The 26,462-nt window shown below is 56.5% G+C and overlaps 1 protein-coding gene across 3 annotated transcripts in view; it reads left to right on the top strand.

Moving 5' to 3' along the window:
• Positions 1 to 267: 267 nt before the first annotated feature.
• Positions 268 to 26,462, top strand: part of PODXL (podocalyxin like) — a 49,678-nt gene continuing 23,483 nt past the window's right edge. Inside the window, exon 1 of one of the 3 annotated variants that reach the window (XM_041727466.1) lies at positions 268 to 551. In XM_041727466.1, coding sequence (XP_041583400.1) covers positions 494 to 551 — 58 coding nt within the window. In that variant the 5' untranslated portion in view covers positions 268 to 493. Of the gene's footprint in view, positions 552 to 788; positions 1,111 to 18,637; positions 18,918 to 26,462 lie in introns of those variants that run through there. The other 2 variants (XM_041727467.1, XM_041727465.1) reach the window with 2 other exon arrangements.

Below are 26,462 nucleotides of genomic sequence, written 5' to 3'. Positions count from 1 at the left end.
GGGCGAGGCGGGGGCGAGGCGGGAGCCCCGGCCCCCCGGCCCCCCGGCCCCCCGCGCTCCCCCGCCCGCTCCCCCGCCCGCTCCCCCGCCCGCGCCCCGCCGCGCTCGGGGCGGAGTTTCCTCCGCGCTCATTGTTCCCGGCGCCCGCCCCGCCCCGCCCTCGGCGGCCGCCCGCGCGCTCCTGGGGGGCGGGGGCGGGGGCGGGGGAGGAGGGGGCGGGGGCGGGGGCGGGGGCGGCGCGGACGGGACGGGAGTCGCCGCAGCCGCCGCCGGGCCCAGCCGCGCAGACACCGCCCGCGCCGCCGCCGCCGCTGCTCCGCCGCTGCTCCGCCGCCCGCGCCGCGCCCCAGCCCGGCTCTGCCGCAGCGGCCGCGAGGAGGGGCCGCCGGAGCGCGGCCCGCGAGCCCCGGGTCAGGCCCCCGCCGCGCCGCCCCGCTCCGGCCGCCCGCGCGCTCGGCCCGCAGCCACCTGCTCCCGCCCAGGCCCGGGCACGATGCGCCCCGCGCCGCCGCCGCCGCTGCTGCTGCTGCTGCTGCTGCTGCCGCACGACGGTGAGTGGTGGCCCGGGCCCCGCGGGGACCCCGTGCGGCTGCGCCCCGGCCCGGCCGCACCTCGTGGCGGGACCCGAGCAGCCCCCGCGCGCGCCTGCCGGTGCGGCCCCCTGGCCCCGGACCGTCCGCTCCGCTCGCGGCGCCAGAGGGCGGCAGGTGCGGGCCCGGCGCGGACCGCCCGGCTCGGTTCGGGTGGAGGGTGGCGGCGAGGCGGGCCGGCCGTGAGCCGCTTTGCGGGCAGGAAGAGCGCGGGCCCCCGGGCCTGAGCCCTCGTCCTGCGCGTCGGAGGGGACGGGCAGCTGCCTGGTGCCGTCGCTGAGCGCAGCGCACCGGCAGGCTGCAAGCTCCCGACGAGGTCCCCTGAAGCAGGCGACCAGCCTGCGGGAGCGGCTCACGCGGGTGATGGGCTCCGCGTTTGCAGAGCGAGGGTGTTCGAGCTTTGCGGGGTTCAGCTCACCTGAGCCTGTGCGGGGCCAGGGAGGGGGGAGTGGACCTTCCAGTCTCAGAGTCACGTCGCTGAGTTGGATCCCTGTCTCCTATGTCGCACATAGCCAGGAAGGTGAGACACCCCCCCACCCCCCGACGGGAAACAAGCTTGGGTGCATCTTAGAAACAACCCGCGTATTTTTTCTAAAGGTGAAATGTTAGCCTTTTAGGGGGGACAAGGGGGTGGCTGCAAACCCAGCCAAGCAGGTGTCCCAGAGTCCCTAAGAACAGCTGGAGGGTCAGCCCCAGGAAGGAGGTGCATTTCTCTGTGGCCCACCCAAGCACATGTCTGCAGAGAGAAAGAATGCAGGTGGTGCTCCTACCCCGGGGCCAGGAGGACTTAGGGGACACAGAGGAAAGGGACCCTGCTGCTGGCAGGCTCTGGCATTGGGGGCTGAACGCTTAGGGGCAGGGTAGGATGGAATGTCAGTACAGCCTCTTCTGTGCACTGCATGGAACCCCTGGTGGGAAGGGGCGGGTTCTCAGAGGTCAAGCAGCTGTGAGCATCCTGCAGCTGCTGCCCTCAGTTGCCACCAGGTTGGCCTAAAAGGAAAGGGCACTTTCCGTGGGCAAAAAGTATGTGCTCCCAAAGGGTGTGTTGTGGTGTGAGGAGTGGTCTGAACAGCTCTGAGGATGACCATGACCTCACATTTGCACGCCCTGTAGGGCTGAGAAGATGCTGGACGGTGGCCACTCAACCCTGCTCTCAGAGCAGCCAGACTTCAGCGTGAGCCTTGGCATGCACCTTTTTGGAGAGAGCGTCTTAGCAACACCCAGAAGGGAGATGGGCTGTGTTGGCCAGGGTAGGCAAAGACAGGCTAGTTCTCCGTGCACCAAAGCCTAGAGAGACTGAGCTTGGAGGAGAGCCGGGGGGCATCTCTGAGAGATGCTCTGGAGCCAACCATGGGAAAAGCTGCAAGCCCAGCTCATTGCTGGCATCAGGGCTGGGACTGCCTTCCCCAGCATCTGGGCACATCCCAGAAACCATGCCTCTTTCAGGAAGCCCTCCTCAATTCTAGCATGGGGCATGGCACGTGGAGGGAGCTTGATACGTGGGAAACAAATGAACAACAGGGACCAGCACTGCACTCCCACCCAGCAAGTCTCTTGGCCTTTGCAAGCCTCTGGTGCCCAATCTCTATTTTTTTTTTTTTAAGATTTTATTTATTTATTCATAGACACGGAGAGAGAGAGGCAGAGACACAGGCAGAGGGAGAAGCAGGCTTCATGCAGGGAGCCCGAAATGGGACTTGATCCCCGGTCTCCAGGATCACCCCCAGGCTGCAGGCGGCGCCAAACCGCTGCGCCACCAGGGCTGCCCCTGGTGCCCAATCTCTAAATGCTTTGCAAAGGGATAAAGGGAAGTGTTTGGAAACTCGTAAAGCACAAGGGACTATTATGATTATTTGTATACCTTGAGGCAGAAAAGGCTGGAGGGGGGCAGTGGCTGTGCTAATTTAATACTTTCCTTTAGGGAGTCCGTAAGGACCACCCTATCTCTCTGCCTTTCCGAAGATGTGGCTGCCTGGGCTGCCATCATGGAGGGGTGTAACCCCTCAAACTGGTGGAATCCTGTGATTCAGTTCTTTTTTTTTTTTTTTAATTTTTATTTATTTATGATAGTCACAGAGAGAGAGAGAGGCAGAGACATAGGCAGAGGGAGAAGCAGGCTCCATGCACCGGGAGCCGGACGGGGGACTCAATCCCGGGTCTCCAGGATTGTGCCCTGGGCCAAAGGCAGGCGCTAAACCGCTGCGCCCCCCAGGGTTCCCCCTGTGATTCAGTTCTAAACAATAAAGATTACAGCGCAAATTTCTCTCTCTCTCTCTCTCTCTTTTTTTTTTTTTTTTTTAAGATTTTATTTATTTATTCATGAGAGATACAGGCAGAGAGTGAAGCAGGCTCTATGCAGGGAGCACAATGTGGAACTCGATCCCGGGACCGTGGGATCACACCCAGGGCCCAAGGCGGCGCTAAACCTCGGAGGCACACGGGGATCCCACAGTGCGAGTCCCCTTAACAAAGGCATCACCCCGCCCAGGTCCCCTCCGCAGCGTGCCTTTTAATACAGGCCGATCACGCAGCCTCCAGCATAAGCAGCATTAAACCAGGAGCCCAACAGTCCATTAGACAGACTTCGTTTCCATACTTTTAGTTTGATATATTCATTGGGTGGAGCCACACGGCCTCTGAGTTCAGTTTCCTTACCTGTAAGACAGAAGAGCAGAGGGCACCTCTGTCTCTCGTTATGTAACATTTCTGGGGTTTTCTGCCCTGTTAGCTGCCAAAGGACAGGCTGACTTACGCCAGCTGTCTGATCCAGTCATTTCACGGGTGAGTCCTGGGAAGGGAAGGGGGCTGGCCTGCTGGAAGACACTCAGACTTTGGCTCAGAGGGACCCAGGAGACTGTAGACAAAATAGCGAACCTCTTGAGCCTCGGTTTCCTGGTCCATGAAATCGTAAGGAAGTGACCTTGTAGGTTGCTCTGAAGATGGGAGTTACCATATGTAATGAGCTCGACCGTGTGCCGTTACTCCTGGGCAAGGCTCAATAAATCCTAGCTCTGATGATCAATAAAGCATTACGGACTGAGAACTGGGTTTCTCCAAGGCCACCGAGCGCCAGCATTCTGCTAATGTTTGCAGGCGGCAGTTGGCGAGTAGTAGCAAAGAGCGAAGCTCGAAGCTCTCGTGCCACAAGGTGAGGGAGAAGGAGGCTTGTGTAAAAGAAACGGTAAGATGCGGGTAGGGGTGATCTAGGCGAAGCTTCCTGAAGGAGGTGGGGGCTTATGCAGAGATTTTAAGATAAAAAGGGTCAGTGTGGGGGCGCCTGGGTGGCTCAGTCTGTTGAGCATCCAACTCTTGGTTTCAGCTCAGGTCTTGATCTCTGGTGGTGGGTTTGAGCCCAGGATCTGACTCTGTGCTCGGTGGGGAGTCTGCTTGGGATTCTCTTTTTCCTTCTCCCTCTGCCCCTCCCTGCCGTACTCATTCTCTCTCTCTCAAATAAATCTTTTTTTAAAAAAAGGTCAGTGTGGGGTGGCAAGACCATTTCATAGGCACCCAGAGGTGAACTTTTAGAACCCAGAGAGAAAGCTCCATGGGATGAGTTCAGGGAATGGAGGTATTCCTAGCAGGTGCTGCTTGGGCATGCTCTGAGGCAAGAGTGAGCAAGCCATGGAAGTTAGGAGCAGACTGGGCTCAGCTGGCTGGAGAAGAGGAGGGGTATGTGGGGGGGGGGGGTCACAACACTGGGTGGCAGTTTGGCCAGAGCTTTGGGGTGTAGCCACCCAAGGAGGGGCAGAAGAGGGGGTGTCCTCTGGCAGTCAGCAGGGCACAGAAGTGGGGACAGAGGCAGGGAGGCTGCACCACATCTGCCCTTTCCTCAGGCATCCATGTTTGAAGGGACAGGAGAGGTGCTGCTGGATGGGGTTTGATACCTCTGCCCTCTGGAAGCTGAGAGAGGAAGGGGCCCCCACCGGACTGGAAATCCTCTGAGCGTGGAAGACTTAGAGATTTAACTCTGTCCTTAGGTTTCATCTCTGTTGAGAAACCTTCTAGACGGAAGTAAATTATGTTTGGGCATCTCTTCCAGCGTGCAGGGAGCCCCTCCAGGGCAGGGGCCGCAGCAGTTTCTACCTCCAGGGCTCCATGCAGCGATGGGCATTGAGCCATTGCTTGACATTTTACCTGCACCACTCAACTGAGGGGAACTGGCCTAGACCCTGGTTTCAGGATTTTAAGTAGGGGAACCCTAGGCCAGCTCACCTCCTGGGCAGTGATGCTGGCCAGTGGGCTGGTCCTGCAGCAGCCAGAACAGGTAGGAACACCTGTTGAGGATCCGGACTTCGGGGCTGGAGATCCTGGACCAGACTGTCAGTGGCTGCTGGGAGGACAGCTTGGCACTTAGCTCAAGGCCCCTCGCTCCTAAGTTAAATGGGAGGAACCTTCTAGACAGGTTCCTGCACTTCCTGGGGAGAGGGGTCGGGACTTAGATGGTTCTACCCTGGTAAGAGCTTGCTTCTTTTTTGTTGTTGTTGTTGTTGTTTTTTTTTTTTTTTTTTTTAAGAGCTTGCTTCTTTACATCCTTTATGCAGAGGCGAGGCCTCAGGAGCCCTCTGCAAGTTTGCGGAATGGAAGCTCCATATGAGAGACCGAGAAGGAGCCTCTTCTGTCCATCCGCTGGCCGTCAGCCTGAGCCCCAGCCTCAGCCCCGGCCTGCCTGAAGACTTCCTCAGACCTAGAGGCCAGGGAGCTCTTTCCTCAGCTCCGGGCTCACTTTTTATTTGCGCTTGAGGGTATGATGCAGGGCAGGGAGCTCAGTTGGCGGCGTTTCCTGTCATGTCCCATTTTCAGGAACACAGGTGAAGTTGCTTGGGTCTCCTTGTCATGGGTCCCGTCCACCTTGTCCACCTTGTGGGGATGTTAGAAGACCAAGGACGTGGCAGGTCTGGGGTTGGGACTCTGGGCCACACGAGCCTCATGATGGTAGGTGTTCCCTTCCGGAAAGCCTTCAAGAGAATCTCCACGGAGGAGACCGGGCAGGGAGCCTGTTCACATTTGCAAAAGCATTACCGTCAGACCCCTTCAAGGAGGCTGTCCAAAATAGCATCCAGGTAGTAAAAGGTAATTTGCACGGTGCTTCTAAATAACCCAGAAAATCATAGAACACAGAATTCTAGAACTGGGAAGCCTTCTGGAAATCATCTTCTACGCATCTTCTACTCATTTTGCAGATGAGGGAATGCAGACCAGGGAGTAGGGTCGCCTGCCCAAGTCCTAGTGACTCCCAGGGCCCTGGGAGATGGGTGTATCCAGGTGTGCAGCCACAGAACTGACTGGGCTCCTGTGCTCATTCTCCCCTTGGCACTGGAGAAACTCACTAACACCCTTTTCAGGAAGGGTTTCATGATGGTGACCTCTCTATATTGTGCCCGCACTCTCCCCATCCCTCCACCTTCAGGGGAAGTCGAGGCTTGGAGCTACTTTATTACTTGGAATTAGGCTCTCCACAGGCTCTCCCTACCGTGTCACTGTGCTGCCCACCATGTTGGCCACTGTGTACTTGTCTGTCTCCCATTGCCTGTGAGCCCCGGTGGTGATGACATCAGCCAGCCAGATTCTGGAACAAATAAATGAGTGGGTAGCAATGCTTGTTGAATGTCTGGTGCACAAATTCGGCCTTCCCTGCACTGCCCACCCAAGCCCTTGTACTGGCTCTGGGCTCTGGTCCGACCCTGCACCACTATAATGATGGCCAGCACAGACCCCCCAGCCTTGCTTGGCCACCCGGCCATCCATCCTCCCTCTGTCCCCACCCCTTTCCCTGACAAACCACTACCACCCTCTCTTCCTTTGCAGCCTTATCCCCCTCGGGTCAGCCACCTTGGACTTCCGTATGGCCAGGGTGCAGGGTGGCACCCCGTCCGCCAATTGTCGTGGCCGGAAGGCTGTGTGCCTCAGCCCAGGGGGAAGAGAATTCTGAGGAATGGCTGACCCAGGCTTGCCAGGCAGCCCCAGGTTGGGATGCTGGGGGCCTTCCCAGAACTAGGCCCCCGTGGAGGCACATGGGCTCACCAGGAGCCCACAGCTGTCTCACCCCTACCTGTCAGCATAGGAGGGAGTGGGAAAGCCAAGCCTGATGAGGGGACACTTTGGAGGCAACGCAGCCCTTCTTACCTGAAATTCGTGGAGCTCTCTCCCAGGGGCCCCCCTGTCTTTATCTGGTCTGATCCCCCTGCTAACTTGCTCTCAACATGCTCACTGGAGCCACAGTCTCCAGCCAGGATAGCATGAGGTTGTCTTGGGATGGCTTTTATCTCACAGATCATTCCAGGGAAGGGAAACTGAGGCACAGCACTGAGCACTTCTAGTAGGTGACTCAACCAGCATTCCTCTCAGATAGCCACATGCCTCACTCCCTCATTTCTGTCAGCTGTCTGCTGGAATGCCACCATCTCAGAGAGGGCTTCTGGGCTGCCTTGTGTAACACAGCCTATCTGCCATACTCTGTATTTTCTGCAGAGCACTCATCCTCCGGGTACATACTCATTTCTTTGTGCGTCTCTCCCCTCAGTAAGACTCCAAGTTCCATGAGGGCAGGGTCCGTTGTTGTCCAGTGTTATAGCCACAACGCACCTGGAACAGGACCTGGGATATAGTAGATACTCAGTAATTGTTTGCTGAACGAATGAGTGAATGAATGAGTGGGTCATGGCAGGACTGGTTTAGAACCCAGAGTCCTATCTGCCAGTTCTGTGCTATCCATTTACAAGGCCCTGACCTTGTTCCAGAAGAAGACAGGCAGGTGGCTGGCGGGGTGGCCCCGGGCCTGGAGCAGGTGGGATGGCTGCATGGGCATGATGGGGAGCAGGACTTCTGGAGGCAGGAGCACCGTGGGACGTGCCGCAGCCTTGTAGCTGCTTCCGGGCCTCCCCCACCTGGAGGACCCTTCCATGGAGGTTAGGGCTGCTGGTGGTTAGAACTTGGTTTGGCTGCTCTTAGCCACTAAAAATAGTGGATTGCCCAAAACAGCGATGTTCTCTCTCTCACATGACAGACGTTCATGAGGTAGTGGGGTGGGTCCGCCGTCTGCCCCATGGTCCAGGACGGCTACCGGGGTTCAGCCACCAGGAAGAAGGAACAAGAGGCCCGCAGCTCCTCTTTGGAGGGTGGCTGCCAGAAACCACACACCGCACTTCCAGTGACATTTGTTGGACAGAACGTGGTCCTGTGACCACACCTAGCTGCAAGGGAAGCAGGGAAGCAGCCTTTCCTCGGGGAAGACTAATTTTTATTTAGGCACCCACGTGGCTAACCCAGAAATTGGTGGTTCAGTTACAGAGAGGTCGTGGGGTGCCTGGGTGGTTCATTCGGTTGGGCGTCTGACTCTTGGTTTTGGCTCAGGTCACAATCTCTCAGGGTCGAGGGATCAACCTCTGTGTGGGGTTCCCCACTCAGCCCGGAGTCTGCTCGCCCCTCTCCCTCCCATTCTTTCTCTCCGCTAGCTCTCCCCCAACTTGTGCACACACACACACTCTCTCTCTCTTATTCTCTCTCTCTCTCAAATAAAGTCTTTAAAAAAATAAAGAAGTCACAAAGGATGGATGTGAGAGGTCCCTGGTGGGCGCTCACCATAGAGTCAAGTCCCTGAAAACCTTGGGTTTGGGGCCCCTGAGTGGCTCAGCCGTTGAGTGCCTACCTTCAGCCCAGGCATGATCCTAGAGTCCCAGGATTGAGTCCCACATAGGGCTCCCCGCGTGGAGCCTGCCTCTCCCTCTGCCTGTGTCTCTGCCTCTCTCTCAATCTGTGTTTCTCATGAATAAATAAAATCTTAAAAAAAAAAAAAAGAAAAAGAAAACTTCGGGTTTCTCTGCAGCTGCGCTCACTCCTCATCTTGCCAATCAGATCAACTGCTTCTGCATGAGTGAAACACGACCACTTGACTTTCATGGCCTAAGGCTTTGCACCCCCCCCCAACTTTGGCTAAGCCAGTTTCAGCTTGTCTCTTGTTGTGGCTCCGGCCTTCTGGGGGTATGGATGCGAGTTTCCTTGTAGCGTCCCAGGGACCTTGCTGCTCCCACTCAGGCGCCTTAGCTCTGAGCTCTGCCAGGGAGCCGAGGTGCCCGAGGGACCACCCATGAGGGACCACCCGTGAGCCGGGCCTCCTCCCGGCTTGGCACTGGGGGGCCTGCTTTCCCTCACTGTCCTCTGAAGGGGAGAGAAGTATTTGTAGCATATTCTCCCCTTTCCTGCTCTTCAGGGCCAAGGGCAGGGCCGAGGGAAGTACGGTCTTCAAAGCTTGGTCCCTGGACACTCAGGAGACTGGAGCCGGAGGCCAGTGGCTAGAGGTGCTCTGGGGGCTGCCTTGGGGACCACCAAGAGGTTGGGGTATACCCAGAGGGGAAAGCCAAGAGTAGGCCAGTATGCAGGAGGAGGGGCCTTGCCTCCCACCCACTTTGTGCAGCTCTGCTCTTCTCCGTCCTGTGCGGTAGTCTCCACAGAATTACTCTGAGACAAATTCTGCTATCAGAGTGGAGAAAAATGGCAATGTCTTGGCACAGAGCCCCAGGCTTGGAAGTTGGATGCATGGAGTTTAGTCTGAGCTGTGGCACTGGCCAGCCCTGTGGTTTCAGGCTTGCTCCCTGCCTCTGTTTCCCTAGCTGTAAATCACGTACAACGCCTTCCTCTACAAGTGAGGGTTAAAGGCAGTCGCACTGGTGGTGGGCCTGACGCCTAGTAAGCATCAGTACTTTGGGGTTTTCTTTCTTTTTTTGGGGGGGGGGTTCTTTCTTTTGTTGGCTTGAGCTCTTGCCCCGTGTGACGTTGATAAATGATGAAAGGGAGTCTATGCTGTAACCTCTCCGGGCCAAGCTTTTGCCCATTTATTCGCTGTCCCACAGCGGGGTCACTCTGGATGAGGGCCCCAGTCCTGGGCTGTTGTAGACCACGCTCCCAGATGAGAGATGAGAGTGGGCTTAGCCAGGAAGGGGCTGCAGTGGCCAGCACCCCCCCCCCCCATTCCTGGTTCCTACCTGGTGCTTCTCGCTCCACTTCTGGGGGCACCACCTGTCACTTCAGGCTGCAAATTAAGGCTTTCCTGAAGCCACCAGTCCCTGATCCTGGCAGCCCCCAAAGTTCTGCCCATCACACTGGGAAGTGGAATGTCACATCCTACCACTCTTTCTGCCTAGATCAATACTCCTGTGGCTGCTCTTGCTCTGCTGCGCCCCCACCCCCACCCCGTGTAGGCTGCAGACCTGAGTATCACCCTCTAAAGAGCTTCCTTCCTCCTCCTCCCACCCTCCCTGACTCCAGTACCGAATTCATGGAGCCGCCATCCAAGTCAGGCAACAAAGCACTATGGCAGCCTTTATAGCATCTCTACATTTTTCCTTCTTCTGGGAGGTTGCGATCCTGCAGCAGATATAAACCAGGGAGCCAAGTATCTCTTCCCAAAGATGAGAAGTGAGAGGAAGATGGAAACTACTCACAGAGCTGCATTTGGCTTTTTGCACAATAATCCTGGAAGGGGGGAAATTGCTCTCTGCCTCAGTTTATCCTTGTGGTAAAACAGGGCTAGCACCCTATTTTTTTGGTTTGGTTTGTTTTTTTAACCTTTTCTCAGGGGGGTGGGGGCTGCTGCAGCATGGAGGCTTGAATACGAGGCTTGAACTCACGACCCTAAGACCAAGACCCAGCTGAGATCAAGGATTGGGATGCTTGACCAACTGAGCCACCCAGGCGCCCTTTATTTTTTACTTTTATTTTTTTTTAAAGATTTTATTTATTTATTCATAGAGACAGAGACAGAGAGAGAGAGAGAGAGAGAGAGAGAGGCAGAGGGAGAAGCAGGGCCCATGCAGAGAGCCTGACGTGGGACTCGATCCAGGGTCTCCAGGATCATGCCCTGGGCTGCAGGCAGTGCTAAACCGCTGCGCCACCAGGGCTGCCCTATTTTTTACTTTTATAACTTGGTAAAATAAGCTGTGTCTCAACTGTGCATAAAGAAGATGCCACTGGTCCTCAAGATATTAACAGGTACGCTCTCAGTACATGTCTGTTAAAAGAATAGGAAGTTTTTCATGAACAAGAGAGAAGCATGATCCAAAAAGTTTGGAAAAGCATGCCTACTCTTCCCCTTCTTGGGAAGTTAGGGCATGTTATGATCTTAAATGCCCCCAGATCTTTGTTTTTAAGAAGAAAAATAGATTTTATTTATTATTATTATTTTTAAAGATTTTATTTATTTATTCATAGAAACACAGAGAGAGAATGAGAGGCAGAGACACAGGCAGAGGGAGAAGCAGGCTCCATGCCGAGAGGCTGACGTGGGACTTGATCCAAGGTCTCCAGGATCACGCCTTGGGCTGCAGGCGGCGCTAAACTGCTACACCACTGGGGCTGCCTGCCCGATTTTATTTATTTTTAAAAATATTTTATTTATTCATGAGAGGCACACAGAGAGAGGCAGAGACAGGCAGAGGGATAAGCAGGCTCCATGCAGGGAGCCTGATGCGGGACTTGATCCTCGGTCTCCAGGATCATGCCCTGGGCCAAAGGGAGACGCTCAACCACCGAGCCACCCAGGCGTCCCTCCTCCTCCTTTTTAGTGGGACTTCCGTTAACATCTGGTGGGAAGTATTGATGGAAAGGCAGAGGGGGCATCTCGGTTTTGTCCAGCACAGAAGGGTATCCAGAGATGTGGAGTCCATGCTGGAAGCCACACAGTCCTATGGAAGGACCTGGACCAGGCACACAGTGGGTCTGTCAGGAGCTTTGCTAAAGCAGGTTCTTGAAATGGAAATGCAGCCTTACAGCGCCCTCCTTCCCGAGGGGATTTGTAGGAAACCACATGGAAGTTTGTGGCCAGAACAAAGTCTGCTCGTGGGCCTGGTGGCTCAACGGTTTAGTGCCACCTTCAGCCCAGGGCATGATCCTGGAGTCTCAGGATCTAGTCCCACGTTGGGCTCCCTGTGTGGAACCTGCTTCTCTCTCTGCCTGTGTCTCTGCCTCTCTCTGTCTGTGTCTCTCATGAATAAATAAAATATTTTTAAAAATAAAATAAATAAGAAATAAAAATAAAAATAAAATAAAGGCTGCTCATGCCAGAGTCTCTGTAGGAACCGGTTCCACGCCAGGCCGGTGGCCCACATGGCTACTCAATAACGGTGTTGTTTCTCAGAGGGAAGCTGAAGGCATTATTAAGAAAATTGTGGATGCGTGTGTGTTTTTGACACTTGCTCTTGCCACTCCGATGGGGACAAGCATGGTTTGCAGGTTGATTCTGGCTGCTTTTTTCCTACTTTGCCTCTGCCCCTGCTGGTTGGAGTCTCTGTTTCTGACAGCATTACGATTTCTGTTCTATTATTATTATTATTATTTAATATTTTATTTATTCATGAGAGACAGAGAGAGGCAGGCAGAGACACAGGCAGAGGGAGAAGCAGACGCCATGCAGGGAGCCTGATGTGGGACTTGATCCCGGGACCGTGGGATCAGGCCCTGAGCCAAAGGCAGATGCTCAACTGCTGAGCCACCCAGGCATCCCAGGATTTCTGGTTTTTTTTTAAGATTTATTTATTTATTTATTTATTTATTTATTTATTTTACATATATATATATATATATATATATATAGAGAGAGAGAGAGAGAGAGAGAGAGGGGCAGAGACACAGGCAGGGGGAGAAGCAGGCTCCATGCCGGGAACCTGACGCAGGATTCGATCCCGTGTCTCCAGGATCATGCCCTGGGCCAAAGGCAGGCGCTAAACCGCTGAGCCACCCAGGGATCCCAGGATTTCTGTTTTAAATCCAGTCCGAGGCCATCCTGCACACCCCGCCCCGGGCGCGTGGAGGCTGTCGTGGGCCAGCACCCCGCGGCGGCTCCCCGGCGGTGGTACTTGGGCTTGGTCCTCGGCCCTGGCTTACCTCCGCGCTCGCCCACCTGCAGGCTGTCGGGTTTCCGGGAGCCCGGGAGCCCGGTGGTGGGAGGGAGGTGCACCTGTTGGTGGGGTCCCGGCTCGCCTGTGTTTTTCCAAGCTGCTGCCGGCACACAGGGGCCCGCGGCGGAGGCTCGGAGCCTGGGGCCCCTTGCGCGGCCGCTGCGGTCCCGCAGCCCGGCCCTGGGGGGCGCTTCTGAGTCCCCGCGCGGCCCTGCCCGCTCCGGGCCACCGCCTGGAGCCCCCGAGCCCCGCCCGGGGCCGCCTCTCACCCTGAGGTCATCCTGGGCCGCAGGGGCAGGGGCCAGGGCGCAGGGAGCCCGTGCGGGCGGCCCGGGGAGAGGCGGGGAGCTCGTGCGCAGGCCCTGGTTGTGCCGCGGCCTCCCGGGAGGGGGCGCTGGCCCGGGGCCGGGGGGGGGGCGGGTGGAGATGGGGCGGGCGCGCGCTCTCACGGCTGGAGGCTGGAGGCTGGAGGCTGGAGGCTGGAGGCTGGGGTCGGGGTCCGGGGTCCGGGGTCCGGGATCGTGGGCCGCGGCGCCTGCGGCCGCGCCTGGGGCCTGCTAAGTGTCGGGGCAGCAGGCTCGGAGCTGAAGTAAGAAAACGGGTTTGTAAGCGGAACAAGCGAACGTGCTCCGTCCCCGAGGCTGGGAGCCCTCCCTGCGGGTCTCCCTTTCCTGCTCCGTGGGTGAGGGGCTGGCCCGGGAGGTCTCGAGGCCTCTCCTGCTTAGTATTTCTCGGTGTCCCAGAACTGGGAGCATAACAGCGCTGGGTGTAGGTTTGTGGGTGTATGCAGGAGGGCGGGAGGAGCGCAGCTGAGGGGTGCCTAGACCAGGCGGCACCCATGCTTTGAGTCAGGCGTTGGCTGCAGGTGCGGGGGGGCGGGGTGTGCACCTGTCGGTGGCGTCCCAGCAGTGAGGGACCTCTCAGGGTCCCTCCTTCCTCCTCATCTCACCACGCATCAGCTGCCTCTGTCCCTGTCCAGGGGCAGGAGGGGAAGCAGGGGTTGTAACCAGGAACATACGTGTCCCACAGCACAGAGGGCCTGTGTTAGGAGTTGGACCACAACCTTCTAGAAACCAAAGAAGGCGTGAGTGACTTGGTGCCCAGAACTCTTGACCTTCTGTTTGCCTATATCCCCCTCCTTGGGGCGGGATAAAGGGATGTCTTGGGTCCCTTTAGTTCTGAATGGAGGACAGGGGTGTCTGCGTGGCTTCCAGAGCAGAGGATGTGCCCAGCCACCGGTGGTGCAGGGCTGTGGACTCAGCCCCATACTGGCCTCAGCGCTCAGCAGCCTGCTGTCTCTGGCCCCTGCTTCCCCAGCTGCTTCCTCAGCGAGGGATGGACAGGAGGTCCTTTTCCAGCTGCACCTTTAGGCATGAGAGCAGCACTGTGGAAGCACCGATCAGTTTGTCAGGGGAGATGAGAAAGGCAACTGTCTGTGGGGCCGGTACCTCCCAAGTCCTGTGGCCTCGGGTCATGCCCCATTCCAGAGGACTAAACCCACTTTGCAGCAGGGACGTCCGAGGTGGGAGGGCAGTGGGGAATTGCCCAGTCTTGGGGTCAATCGAGGAGTCCTGAGGTTCTAGCTAGCCCCTATCTTTGTTTTTTTTTTTTCTTTTTTTTAAAGACTTTATTTATTTATGAGAGACACAGAGAGGCAGAGACACAGGCAGAGGGAGAAGCAGGCTCCATGCAGGGAGCCTGACGTAGGACTCGATCCCGGGACCCCAGGATCATGCCCTGGGCTGAAGGCAGCACTAAACTGCTGAGCCACCCAGGCTGCCCATAGCCCCTCCCTTTGTTATTTGTATTTACTTTTTTGAGGGACAGAGCCAGTGCACGAGTGGGGGGAGGGGCAGAGGAGGGAAGGAGGGGACCTCAAGCAGGCTCCACGCCCATGAGGCCCCTGAAGTGGGGCTTGATCCCACTACCCTGAGGTCATGACCTGAGCCAAAATCAGGAGTTGAACCCACCAAGCCACCCAGCACTCCCAGCCCCTCATTCTAGGTATGGCTTTGTGCTCGAGCCCCAGGAGTGGCCAGATAAACTTGGGCTGGCTCTCTGTACCCACCTTGCATGGTAGTGGACCCCTGACACCACAGAGTGGGGGCGGGGAGCACGGGAGGCTGTGGGGTAGGAAAGCTGCCTCCCCTGCCTCCTCCCTTTTGGAGTGCCAAGTCTGACCTCGGCATCCATCTATGTGTGACCTAAACAAACCTGAAAAAGTTTTGGAGGGAAACGTTCCATTTTGCTTGCAGTTTCTTCCAAACAGAAGAGCTGTGAGATCCCCGTGTGTATGCATGTGTGTGTGCATGTGTTTGCGTGTTTGCACGCCCGCGTATAAGCCTCCTCGATGACTTTTAGGGGATGAGTTTTCAGCTGTTTGGACACCTGGCTCCAACCAGGCTGGCTCTGGGATTCTTGATTCACTTCCCTAGGCGGAGCCCATAGGAAACCGAGCTTCCTTGACTAGCTCTAACATCTCAAACACAGGGGGACAACTTGGCTTTGTTTAAAAGGAACGTGGCTTTTAACTTTCCCCCCACTGCAGGCCTTGGTGGTGGTGGTGGTGGGGGGGGCAAGAGAGCCAGCCTGCAATTGTTCAGCTCTGTTCATTTGTGAGGTGTGTTTGTTTCTTTTTAAGCAGTAACCCCGCCCCCCGCCATTCCCCACAGGCAAGCAGACCTCCTTGGTCTTTAAACACCAAGGAAGTCTAGATTTTGTGCTTGACAGGGGAGTAATCGTGCTTTTCCCCCTATTTCTTAGGGCCAACCAGAGTCTTGGGGGCTGCTTGGCTTCATTTTTAACTGGCTTTGCAAAATAAGTGGGGTTTCCAGCAGGGAGCCAGCTGACGGAGCCTTAGCTTAGCTCCCCCGGGCCCAGCGCACACACGCTGAGTTTGGGGAACGTGCTAGCATGGATTATTCTGCAGCGAGAAGGATGCAGGTGTTATTCCTGGAAGGGGAGAGTTCTCTCCAGGGCAGAAAAAAAAAAAAAGTTGGGAGATTTGGAAGGTTCTGCTTGCTGGCTTAACCTTCAGCTTCCACCAGGCGGAAACCGGTCATTCCCAGGGAATTCACAGTCCCGTGGCCCAGAACTTTCTCATTCCACTCCCAGAGGTGACTGTCCCCGCTTCTACGCGGGACTTCCCTCTGGCTTCTGGCCCTTGTTTGTTTTCAGCCCAGAGTAGAGACTGGCCCGCGGTGGAGGTTTCCAAGGGCGGTGGAGAAATCCGTACACATCTGGTTATTTTCATGGCTTCGGGACGGGGAAGGTGGCGTGGGAATGCCAGTGCGCTCCCTCAGAAAAATATTTGCCGAGGTTGTTTTGGAACCAACCACTAAGGGAAGAGCTGGACGCCAAGTGTGCGCAGGCTTCGCCTGGGAGCCTGAGTGTGCCCGAGGGTTTAGAGAGCGGTCCGTGTCCTGGGGTCAGAGTCGTGCAGACACGTGCAAGCAGCGGTTCGCAGTCGTGGGAGGGAGGCCCACACTCCTGCCCCCACCCCCGCCCCCCACCTCCCACCCCTCACCCCGCTGGCTCTTCAAGGAGCACGATAATGGGACCTCCCCACAGGGTGTGGGAAACACAAATGGGATCTCACTTAGAGCTCTCGGTTCAGTATCTGGCCCATTTGATAAGGCCTCAGTAAGTGCTAGATAAAAGCCTGAGAGCGATGTGATCCACTGGCTTTGAAGGGTGGTGGGTTTGTAGAGAAAGCCTCTGTGTAAGGAGAGAGGAAGCGCGCCCTTGTGCCCCGTGGCCTCAGACCTGACGCAGGCCCGGGGGACATGCGGCGCCCAGCCCTGCCTTCCCAGCCCTAGCACAGACATTGGCGTCTCAACCGCAAGGTCGTCAGCCTGGCTGCCCATCCCACCAGGCCTGCCCCTCTGCAGATTTGGAGTATTTTGACATTTCCTCCCCAAAGCTTATTCATTTTTTTTTTTAAGTGTTCATTTTGGTCTGAGGTAGCTATTTCTCCCTCCCTTGACTGACAAGGGGACAAAGGCCCCAGAGGCTTCAGGTTCCCACGGGACCTGGGTCTCATACCCCAGAGCTCGCCCTTCCTGTTGTGGAGGCTCCATGTGCATCACGCATGGGGTGTCTGAACCCAGTACTAAAGACAGGCCAAAGTGTGCTGGGTCTCCTCCCCGGGGTGCCGTCCTGTTGTCCTGACCTCCGCGGGGGGCCTCCTCCTGGCTCTGGAAGGCGAGGTGAGCTCGGCTGGCTGGGCATCACCCCTGTCTGCTCGCAGGCCAGTTGGTTGGCAGGCAGCTCCTGGGCCGCTGCCGGGCCGCACAGATCAGGATTCACATGGTCTGCAGCAGCCGAAGGGATTAGGAGGCCCTGGGAAGGGTATTGTTTTAAGGAGGTTAGACTGTCTTTCCAGCGCCGGAGGAGCCCCGGCCCCTTTCCTGGGCTGGCGGGCTGCCCGCCCTCGACAAAGCCTGAAACACCTGCCCAAGCCTCCAGGGCTCAGCGTGTGCGTGTGGGAACAGCCACGACAGGTGGCTCCAAGGCCAGCAGCAGGCCCAGGATGGGGACCTCTGCGTGGGCAGGGAGAGGAACAGGTGGGGGGAGGGGGGCTGGGGGGGGGCTCCAGGGGAGGCGAGGCGACAGTCTCAGGTGGCACACTTGGCTGAATTCCAAGCTCTCCTCTTGCCTCTCTGCCTTCAGCCACAGAATTAGAATAATGAGTAATCCAAAGAATGGATTTAGAAGCTTCTGGCCTGTACAGGGTGGGGGTGGGGTTCCACCTTCTGACCCCCACTTGGAGCACTTCTGATGAGGGTGGGGGGTGTGCCCTCCTTAGGCGGGACTGCAAAGGTCATTGGAGCCACCCCTCTGTGAATCGTGTGCAAACTGAGGCCCCCCAGAGGCTGGTAGTCCTGGGGAGGAGAGAGCAGGGTTGATCTAGAACCCTTGAAAGCCAGATGGGAGCGGGGCAGGGATGCCCAGGCTGAGTGGAGTGGCTCACACAGGGACGGCCCAAGAGTCCTTCTGGGTGTGGGGTCTGGGCCAGGGGATGGGGAAGCTTGGGCCGTGGGTCCTGGGGCCAGGCCTGCTGGTTGGTACCCCCCACCCCCACCCCCACACTGTGGGACTCCCAGCAGCAGCCCTGTCCACACGGCTCAGCCTCCGCACAGAGCTGCAGAGCTGCGTGAAGTGTAGACAGATGTCACCCAAAGGCACGAACTGCCGTGCTCACGCGTGGTGGCCCTGTGCTGGGAGCCGCCCAAATGCCCATCTGCTGTGGAATGGGTAAACAGGTGCCACACCAAGAAGGGACAGTCCGCAGTTGCACCCTGCGACAAGGATGAATCGTACTCGTAAAATGCCAAGGGAAAGGAGCCTGGTGCAGATGTCAGTAGTGTGCAATGGTAGTAGTGTGATAGATGCACAACTAGCTCATGATATTTAAATCAGAAGACAGCTTCCCCTTATAGATGGAGAGTGGCTGGAAGGGAACAGGGGCTTCCAAGACTGGGCATCCTGTTCTGAGACCTGAGGACAGGAATGTGCTGCATCGATGCTTGTGCATGTGCAGTTCTCTGAATTTATGTCATTATTCCCTGAAACGATTTTTAAAAAAGATTTTAAAAGTTATTTATTCATGAAAGACAGAGAGAGAGAGAGAGAGAGGCAGAGACACAGGCAGAGGGAGAAGCAGGCTCCGTGCAGGGAGCCCAATGTGGGACTCGATCCCGGGACTCCAGGATCAGGCCCTGGGCTGAAGCCTGAGCTCCAGGCTCTCCCTGAGCCACCAGGTGGCCCTGAAACACTGTTAAGATAAAGGAGGAGCTGTTCTCTGAAGATCTCCTGACCCCACTCTGGCCAAAACCCTGGCCCCAGACAGCTGAGGGGGCGTCCCAGGGAGAGAGGCTCTGCGGCCCAGGAGCAGCCAGCCCCGGGGAGAAGAGGAAGGGAACCAGCTTAGGTGCCCTGACCCCCGTGTCTGCTGGCTGACTTTACCCTGGCCATTCCCGTGAGGGTCAGAGGCAGGACAGCACTCGGTGGCCTGGGGCTCGGGAACCCGGCACGCACCTGCTGGGGATGGGCGCCGTGCAGGTCCTGGGTGCCACAGCACCTGCCAGGGCAGGGCTGCTCGTAGATTTTTTAATTTATTCTTTCTGTTTTGTTTTCTGAGTAGGTGACAATCTGGGTGTTTCTGTTGGTGGCATGAGTTGCAAAGACTTTTTGCCAGCTGGCCATCAGGTGGCTTGGTTTCCAGTAGTCTGCTGGCTCAAGTGGCTCTCGTCGCGTTCCCCTGGGAATCGGGGACCAGTGTCTAGGCTGGATGAAGGCCTAGGTGCCTCTCCCCGACCTGGAGTGGGGGGCTCCGCTCCGCAGGGGTCCGCAAGCTACAGCTCAGAGACAGTCACACCCGGGACAGCCACACCCGGCTGCTCCCCGCGCTGCTGCTTTGCCTGCTCCGGGAAGTGGGGTAGGTGTGACGACAGCCCGCATGGCGTGAAACATTTACTCTTGGGCCTTCACAGAGAAAGCTTGCTAGTAACCGGCATTCCTGTGTCACAATGTCCTTATTCTACAAATAGAAAGCGCGGGCCGGGGCTTTGGAGCGGCGTGCCCGGTGTCCCGAGCGAGGCAAGAAGCCCGCCGAGCCTGCTGGCCCTCCGTCCGGCTGCGCGCTCAGCCGCTCACTTTCTGTGCGGAGCAGGCTGCCTTTTCTCACCTCAGTTTAACAGAAACTTCTGGCCCTCAGTACATTTTATTTTATTTCATTTTATTAATTTTTAAAAAATATTTTATGTATTTATCCATGAGAGACATACAGAGAGAGGCAGAGACACAGGCAGAGGGAGAAGCAGGCTCCATGCAGGGGACCCGTTGCAGGACTCGATCCCAGGACCCCGGGATCCTGACCTGAGACAAAGGCAGACGCTCCACTGCTGAGCCCCCCAGGGATCCCCCTCAGTACATTTAACCTGTGAGTTCTCGGCCATCTCGGCCTTCTCCTGGGTCAGACACCCCCGTGCTCTCCCCAGCTCCGCCCACAGCCCTCACGGTGGGATGGGGAAGGAGGCAGAGGGAGGAGGCAGAGGGATGGAGGTTCGGTTCACTGACCAGGAGACCCAGGCCTGGGAGAGACGAGCACACCACCCACTGGTCCCCCGCCCTGGTGTCCCGCCCGCCGCCACCATGTGGCCCCTGACGCAGGTGCTGGTCCCAGAGCCGCGCTGGCCTGAAGGGAGGCTCGGGCTGCCAGCCTCTCCCTGCGAGACTGCGGTTGGGGTCGCTAGCGGGACTGGAGGCTGCCAGCAGAAAAGCCCCTTCCTCCCTTGCCCCTGCTCCCATTCCGGGGCCCTCCTAGGCCTCAGGCTCCTCTTCCTTCCACAGGAAGATTCCAGTTACTCCTTTTCTTTGTCCATAGCCCCCTCCAAGGGGCCACACTGCGCTGGGAGACCTAGGAAGAGACCCAGTGGGTCTAAGGACGCCTTGGGTTGGTCGTGTCCTCCCCCACCCCGCCAGTGGAGGCGTTACAGGGGGGAGCATCCCCAGGGTGGCCCCGGGAACAGTGTGGCTCTACCGGGGGGTGTGGCCTGGCTGTGACCCTGGCTCCCTTAGAATGTGAGCATTGCTAACTGAACCAAGCACTTTCGATGTGCACTCACTGCTCTAAGTACTTAAAGGGATTTGGTTGCTATGATTACCCTCCTCTTCACTTTTTTTGTAAAAGATTTTATTTATTTATTTGAAAGAACCAGAGAGCAAGAGTCAGAAAGAGAGAGAGAGAGAGAGAGAGCGCGCGCGCAAGCAGGAGTTAGGGGAGGGGGAAGCAGGCTCTCCCCTGAGCAGGGAGCCCTACGGAGGACTTGATTCCAGGACCCTGGGATCATGACCTGAGCCGAGGGCAGATGCTTTACCGACTGTGTCCCCCCAGGAGCTCCACTCTTCACTTCTGACAGATGGGAGAACAGGAGCAGAATCAGACACTTGCCTGTGCGGTGGAGAGGGGACTTGGGTCCGGGGGGCCGGGCTCCTGCGTGCGTGCTGTCAGCCCCCACCCTGTGGTGCTTCCGTGCAGGGGAAGAGACCGGGTCACGGAGGGCCGGAGGGCCCGGGCAGGGATGTGCGCAGCTGGAGCTGGGTGCCCTGGGGCGGAGGGCGCCTGAGGCCCTGGGCGGTGCCGAGCCGAGCCTGCCTGGCGGAGCCCGCCTGGCCCCACGCCGGACAGTGGCAGCCTCTCCTGCCCGGGGCCCAGCCAGCCAGGGCCCCACCCCGCGCGGCGGGCAGGCCAGCTGAGACAAGCTGATAAGGGCGGAACAATTCTAGATTTGAAGAATGCCCGGAATTATCTCCCGCAAGGGGGCAGCTCTGGGCCCCCCTGGGGGAGCCCTGCTGAGGCCGGGCCTGATAACCCCTCAGGGTGCCGACCTGCTGTCCCCCAGTGGGCCGGGGCGGGTAGGAGGTGGCTTGGAGCCCCAGACCCACGGCCGACCACCCAGCCCCTGCCCGGCCCCGCGCAGCAGGAGCAGCCCCTCCTGCCACTTCTGTTCTCATTGTTAACCTTCGCCCCCAGCCCCTCGTCCCCTTGTGTCCCCTTGTGTTCCCTTGTGTCCCCTTGTGTCCGTGTGGGCTGCTGGGCAAACACCACGGCCCCGGGGGCCTAAGCAGGCAACATTGACCTCTCATACTCCTGGAGCCGGCAAGTCCAAGATCAGGGTGGCAGCAGGGTCCGGGGGGGAGGGGCTTTTCCCGCTTGTGGACGGCCACCTTATGTGTCCTCACCTGGCCAAGAGGAGAAGCTCTGGTCTCTTCCTCTTGGAAGGACACTACTCCCACCCGGAGGCCCCACGCTCATGACCTTATGTGACCCTGACTGCCCCGAAGGCCCCCCTAGTACAGTCATATTGCGGGGGGAAGGGCTTCAGCCGATGACTTTGGTGGGGGGGGGGGACGCAGCCAGTCAGTTCATAGCACCCCTTATGCCAGGGAAGTTGACCGGATAGATGCATTTCGGGGGCTCTCGGCCCAAGCAGCGGGCTGTTTGGAAGGGTCTAGAGGATAGCCCCAGTAGTTATTATCCCTGTCTTTCAGAGCGGGACCTGTGGCAGGCCACCCACCTGCTCCCCACCGCCCACCCCTCCACCCCCTGCAAAAAAAACAGAAACAAAAAAACCAACTTTCGAATTCTCAAACCTGTGATTATCACCTTATTTGGACAAAGGGTCTTTGTAGCTGTGATTAAGCTGAGGATCCTGAGGTGAGATTATCCAGGTGGGCCCGAAACCCAATGGCAGGTTTCCTTATAAGAGACACAGAGAAGAGGTGGCAGCCATGTGACCAGGATGCCCATGGCCCCCGGAAGCTCAGGAGACAGGGAAGGGTCCCCTTTGGAGCCTCCAGAGGGAGTGCCATACCTTGGCCTCTAGAACTGCGAAAGAATACATTTCTCTTGTTTTAAGCCACCCAATTTGTGGATTTACTATGGCAGCCAGAGGAAAATAATACAGGATCCAAGGCACAGAGAGGGTCTGGGCTCACCTGCACATACCCGGTGCAGACCTGGGGAGCAGGCCAGAGCTGGTTGGTTAGGGTGAGAGGAGGCAGCCCCCCTCTTCCCCTCCCTGGGCTCCCAGCCCAGGGCTCTTCCCAGCTGCCGTCCACTGCCCACAAGCCCTTTGCTGATGCGGTTCACCCAGTCAGGCTCTCCCCACCCCCCACACCAACATCTGCTTAGGATCTTTGGGTGGCAGGGGTGGGGTGGGGACTGGCTTTCTTAAAGCCACAGGGATAAACTTTTATTTTATTTTTTAAAAGATTTTATTTGTTTGTTTGACAGGGAGAGAGAGAGCGAGCACCATGGGGCACACAAGCAGGGGGAGTGGGAGACACAGGCAGAGGGAGAAGCAGGTTCCCCGTTGAGCAGGGAGTCCAATGTGGGGCTCGATCCCAGGACCGTGGGATCATGACCTGAACGAAGGCAGACCCTTACCGACTGAGCCACCAGGTGCCCTGGGACAAGCATTTATAAGGGATGGTATAGGACAAGAGAGCAGATCATCAGAGGAAACCTACTTCAAGGATAGGACCTACACTGGGGCAGAGGGCTGAATCCAGAGGGCCTCTTGGTGGGAGGCAGTGAGTGCGCAGCTAAGCAGGAGGAAGAGAGGTAGCAGGGAAGGATTGACTAGACGATGCTGTGAAGGGGACTTGTAAAGACCTGCATGGAATGAGGGGTGCGTGGGTGCACAGGTGGGGACATACATGGGGACGCCCCAAGGAGAGCAAGGGAGTGAATGTGGCCTAGAGAGAAGGTGTCTCAGTTTGGGGCCTGCATCCTCCCAAAGCTCCCCATCTGCCCCATGCTGCCATAATTCCCAGCTACCACCCTTATTACCTTATTGTCAGGAGTCTGGCAGTAAGTGGACTAATCCAGCATGGGCAGCAGGATTTGGGGTCTGAGAGGGGTGGACTCTAGCAGGCTAGGAGGGGCTCAGGCTTCAACCAGGCTGCACCTGAGGTAGCATCAGGCTAGTGGGAGGGGAGGGGCTCAGGGAACAGATGGCACAAGCTGGAAAATGAGATTTGAGGTCGGTCATTTCTTGGAAAGAGACACCCAGAGCAAGGCCTCTGATGTGGTTCGTTACAGTGGCTCTGTTGTCACTGCAAAAGCAGACTTACCTGTGTCATGCTAAGGAAAGTGCCTCTACCTTAGAAATCTTGACCTTTTAACAGATGTGCTTCGTGGGGGCCAAGGCCTTGGAGGGATCAGAGGCAGAGTCAGGACCAGAAAGCTCAGATCTCTGGATTCCCAATCTGGGTGCTTTCCTTTCTCACACCAATCCAGGAAGACACAGCTTCTCCCACCTGGTTTCTGCCATTTTACCGCCTCCCCCCCTCCACCCCCCAGCTTTTCGGTGTTATTTCCCTGGAGATCAGTGGCCCTGGGACTGATGAGCTGGAGGCAACAAAGGAAGGAGGGGTGGACCCTGGTGTCCAGGCCTGGCCCTCCCTCCCAGCTCACTGCCTTCCTGCCCTCCCTCCACACACCCTCTTCCTGGGGCATTCTTTCCAGTTTCCTTTCCTGCTATTAATAGTGCGAGTCTCCCCAGGTCTGTCAGTGTCAGTAGCCAGGAATGGGAGGAAGCAGGCCCTCGCCGAAGGCTGAGAGCAGTGATCTGCTCTCCCCAGGGGAGAAGACAGGTGGCCGTCCCCTGCCACTGCCCCACTGCAGGCAGGCAGGGATGCGGAGGAAGGACACCTTGCTGCTGCACCCCCAGCATGCACTCCTTTCTCCTAAGCCTGATTCACCAGCTCCCTGGGCTGCAGTTACCTCTGACCTCTTCCTCGGCACCCCCACCCCTGCAGACTTTCACTCCTTCCTCTCCGTCTCGATTCTGGGTGACCTCTGCACCCACCTGTATAAACAGTGAGGTGCCCTGGGCTCCCGTTGTCTTGACTTTCCCCATCTCCACTTCATTTGGTCACTCCTGTTTCACACCCTGAACGTGACCACCACCCCAAAGGCCACCACCTCTGAAATTGAAGCATCGCATTCTTCGATCACTGTCCCTCTACCTTCCAATTCCTTCATTCAAGTACACGGCACCTAATGCTTGAGCCTAAAACAGCCAGTCTGGCGACCCATCCCTTCCTCATCCATCCTGTACCCTGACTTCCCAAAGATCAAGTCCCTTGCACCCTGTCCCGCCGGTGGACTCACCTAGCAAACCCCATTCCCAGATGAACTCTGCTGTTTCCATGCGCACGCCCAGGCATCAAGACACTGCTAGGGTAAAACCATATGTTAGCTGATTGGATTAATTTTATTTTATTTTTATTTTTTGGATTAATTTTAAATTCATGATTCCAGGCCCCAGTTTGGCACTACTTGGCATTCATCCTTCCTTTCTCTAGTACCGTGGTTCCAAAGTGCAGTCCTCTTACCAGCAGCAGCAAAATCATTTGGGAACTTGTTAGACACGTACATTCTTTTTCTTTTTTTTGGTTAAGATTTTATTCATTTATTTGAGAGAGAGACAGCGCAGGAGGAGAGCGCGCAGGAGTGAGGGGAGAGCAGAGGGAGAGGGAGAAGCAGACTCCTTGCTCAGCAGGGAGCCTGACCCTGGGCTGGATCCCAAGACCCCGGGGTCTCCTGGGATCATGACCTGAGCTGAAGGCAGATGGTTAACTGAGTCCTCCCCCCGGGCGCCCCTAGACCTGTAAATTCTCATGCTCTGTCCCAGACCTGCTGAATCAGAAATTCTTGGGTTGGGGTCTGCACTTGGGGTTTAACAAGCCTTCTGGGTGATTTTTTTTTTTTTTAAGATTTTTATCTATTTAGTTGACAGAGAGAGAGAGAGAGAGAGAGAGAGGGAGAGAGAGAGAGAGAAGGAGTGCACAAGCAGGGGGAGCAGCAGGCAGAGGGAGAGGGAGAAGCAGGTTCCCTGCTGAGCAGGGAGCCCAAAGCGGGGCTCGATCCCAGGACCCAGGGATCACCATCTAAGCCGAAGGCAGATGCTTAACCGACTGAGCCACCCAACTAAAGTTCAAGAACCATTTCCCAGTAGGCTCACTTCCCCCTTCCCAAAATGAGCATTTTGTACTCTTGCCTTGCACGTCACTTCCTCTATACCAGAGGACTTGACTGAGAACGCTTACCGTCCTGCTACCAAAGTGACAAGTGTACTTAGTCTGTACCCACCTTCATCCCATTGCAAAGGCTTCCACTTCCGTGTCTGCCCATCTAATGAAGGTCATGCCCTCCACGGGGTGGGGGTGGGGGAGTAGGAAATCTGGATTTACACACCTGTGTATCCCCCTTCCGTACCTTAAGGACCCAGTGAGACATTACAGAGGGAACAAAACAAAAGCAGCTTTTTTCTCAGCCTTTCTACCTTCAAAAAGAAAAGCAGAACTTTCTTGACTATTCCAACCCCCTCCAGTGATTTCTGGTGATTTCTGCTCCTTTTCCTATCTTCTGATTGATATTATCTATGCACAAGCACACTTCCCTTCAGTCAGCCCTTGTTAGGCTTCTACCCACACTGTTCCCATTGAAACTGCAAGTTGGGACTGCCAGGGACTTCCATGGTTCAGCTCTTCATTCAGCACCATCAGCCGGCCATTCCCTCCTTGGGGCAGAGACCAGAAGCCCCTGTTGAATCTCCCTCTTTTCCTCTAGAAGTAGTCATTGTCCTATATTAGCATTAAATCTTCTGTAAGGGCAGCCCCCTTGGCACAGCGGTTTAGTGCTGCCTGCAGCCCAGGGCCTGATCCTGGAGACCCAGGATCAAGTCCCACATCGGGACTGCATGGAGCCTGCTTCTCCCTCTGCCTGTGTCTCTGCCTCTCTCTCTCTCTCTCTCTGGGTGTGTGTGTGTGTGTGTCTCTCATGAATAAATAAAATAAAATCTTTAAAAAAAATCTTCTGTAAGAATCTTAATTTTTTTTATGTTTCTATCTCTATATTGTTCCACTTTGCCCATTTTTGAGCCCTATTAAAATATAAAAATCAGACTAAGTATTCTTGTTCTTTTATTTAGTTTTTTTTTTTTAAAGTTTATTTCTTTTTAGTGGTCTCTACACACAATACAAGGCTTGAATTTAGAACCCTAAGATCAGGGGCACATAGGTGGCTCAGTGGTTAGCATCTATCTGCCTTTGGCTCGGGGCATGACCCCATTCCTGGGATTGTGTCCCGCATTGGGCTGAGCACCCAGGGATCCCCTGTATTTTTAAATTAATTCATGTCAATACATGTATTATATTATGTATTATAATATGTATAACATAATAGGGGATCCCTGGGTGGCGCAGCGGTTTGGCGCCTACCTTTGGCCCAGGGCGCGATCCTGGAGACCCGGGATCGAGTCCCACGTCGGGCTCCCGGTGCATGGAGCCTGCTTCTCCCTCTGCCTGTGTCTCTGCCTCTCTCTCTCTCTCTCTGTGTGACTATCATAAATAAATTTAAAAAAATTAAAAATCCATAATAGACAATGCATTGCTTTTGGGTGCTGTGTAG

This window comes from Vulpes lagopus, chromosome 13 (assembly GCF_018345385.1).
Source record: "Vulpes lagopus strain Blue_001 chromosome 13, ASM1834538v1, whole genome shotgun sequence".
In the NCBI taxonomy this organism is placed as follows: Eukaryota; Metazoa; Chordata; class Mammalia; order Carnivora; family Canidae; genus Vulpes; species Vulpes lagopus.
This window is presented reverse-complemented; position numbering and strand designations above follow the sequence as displayed.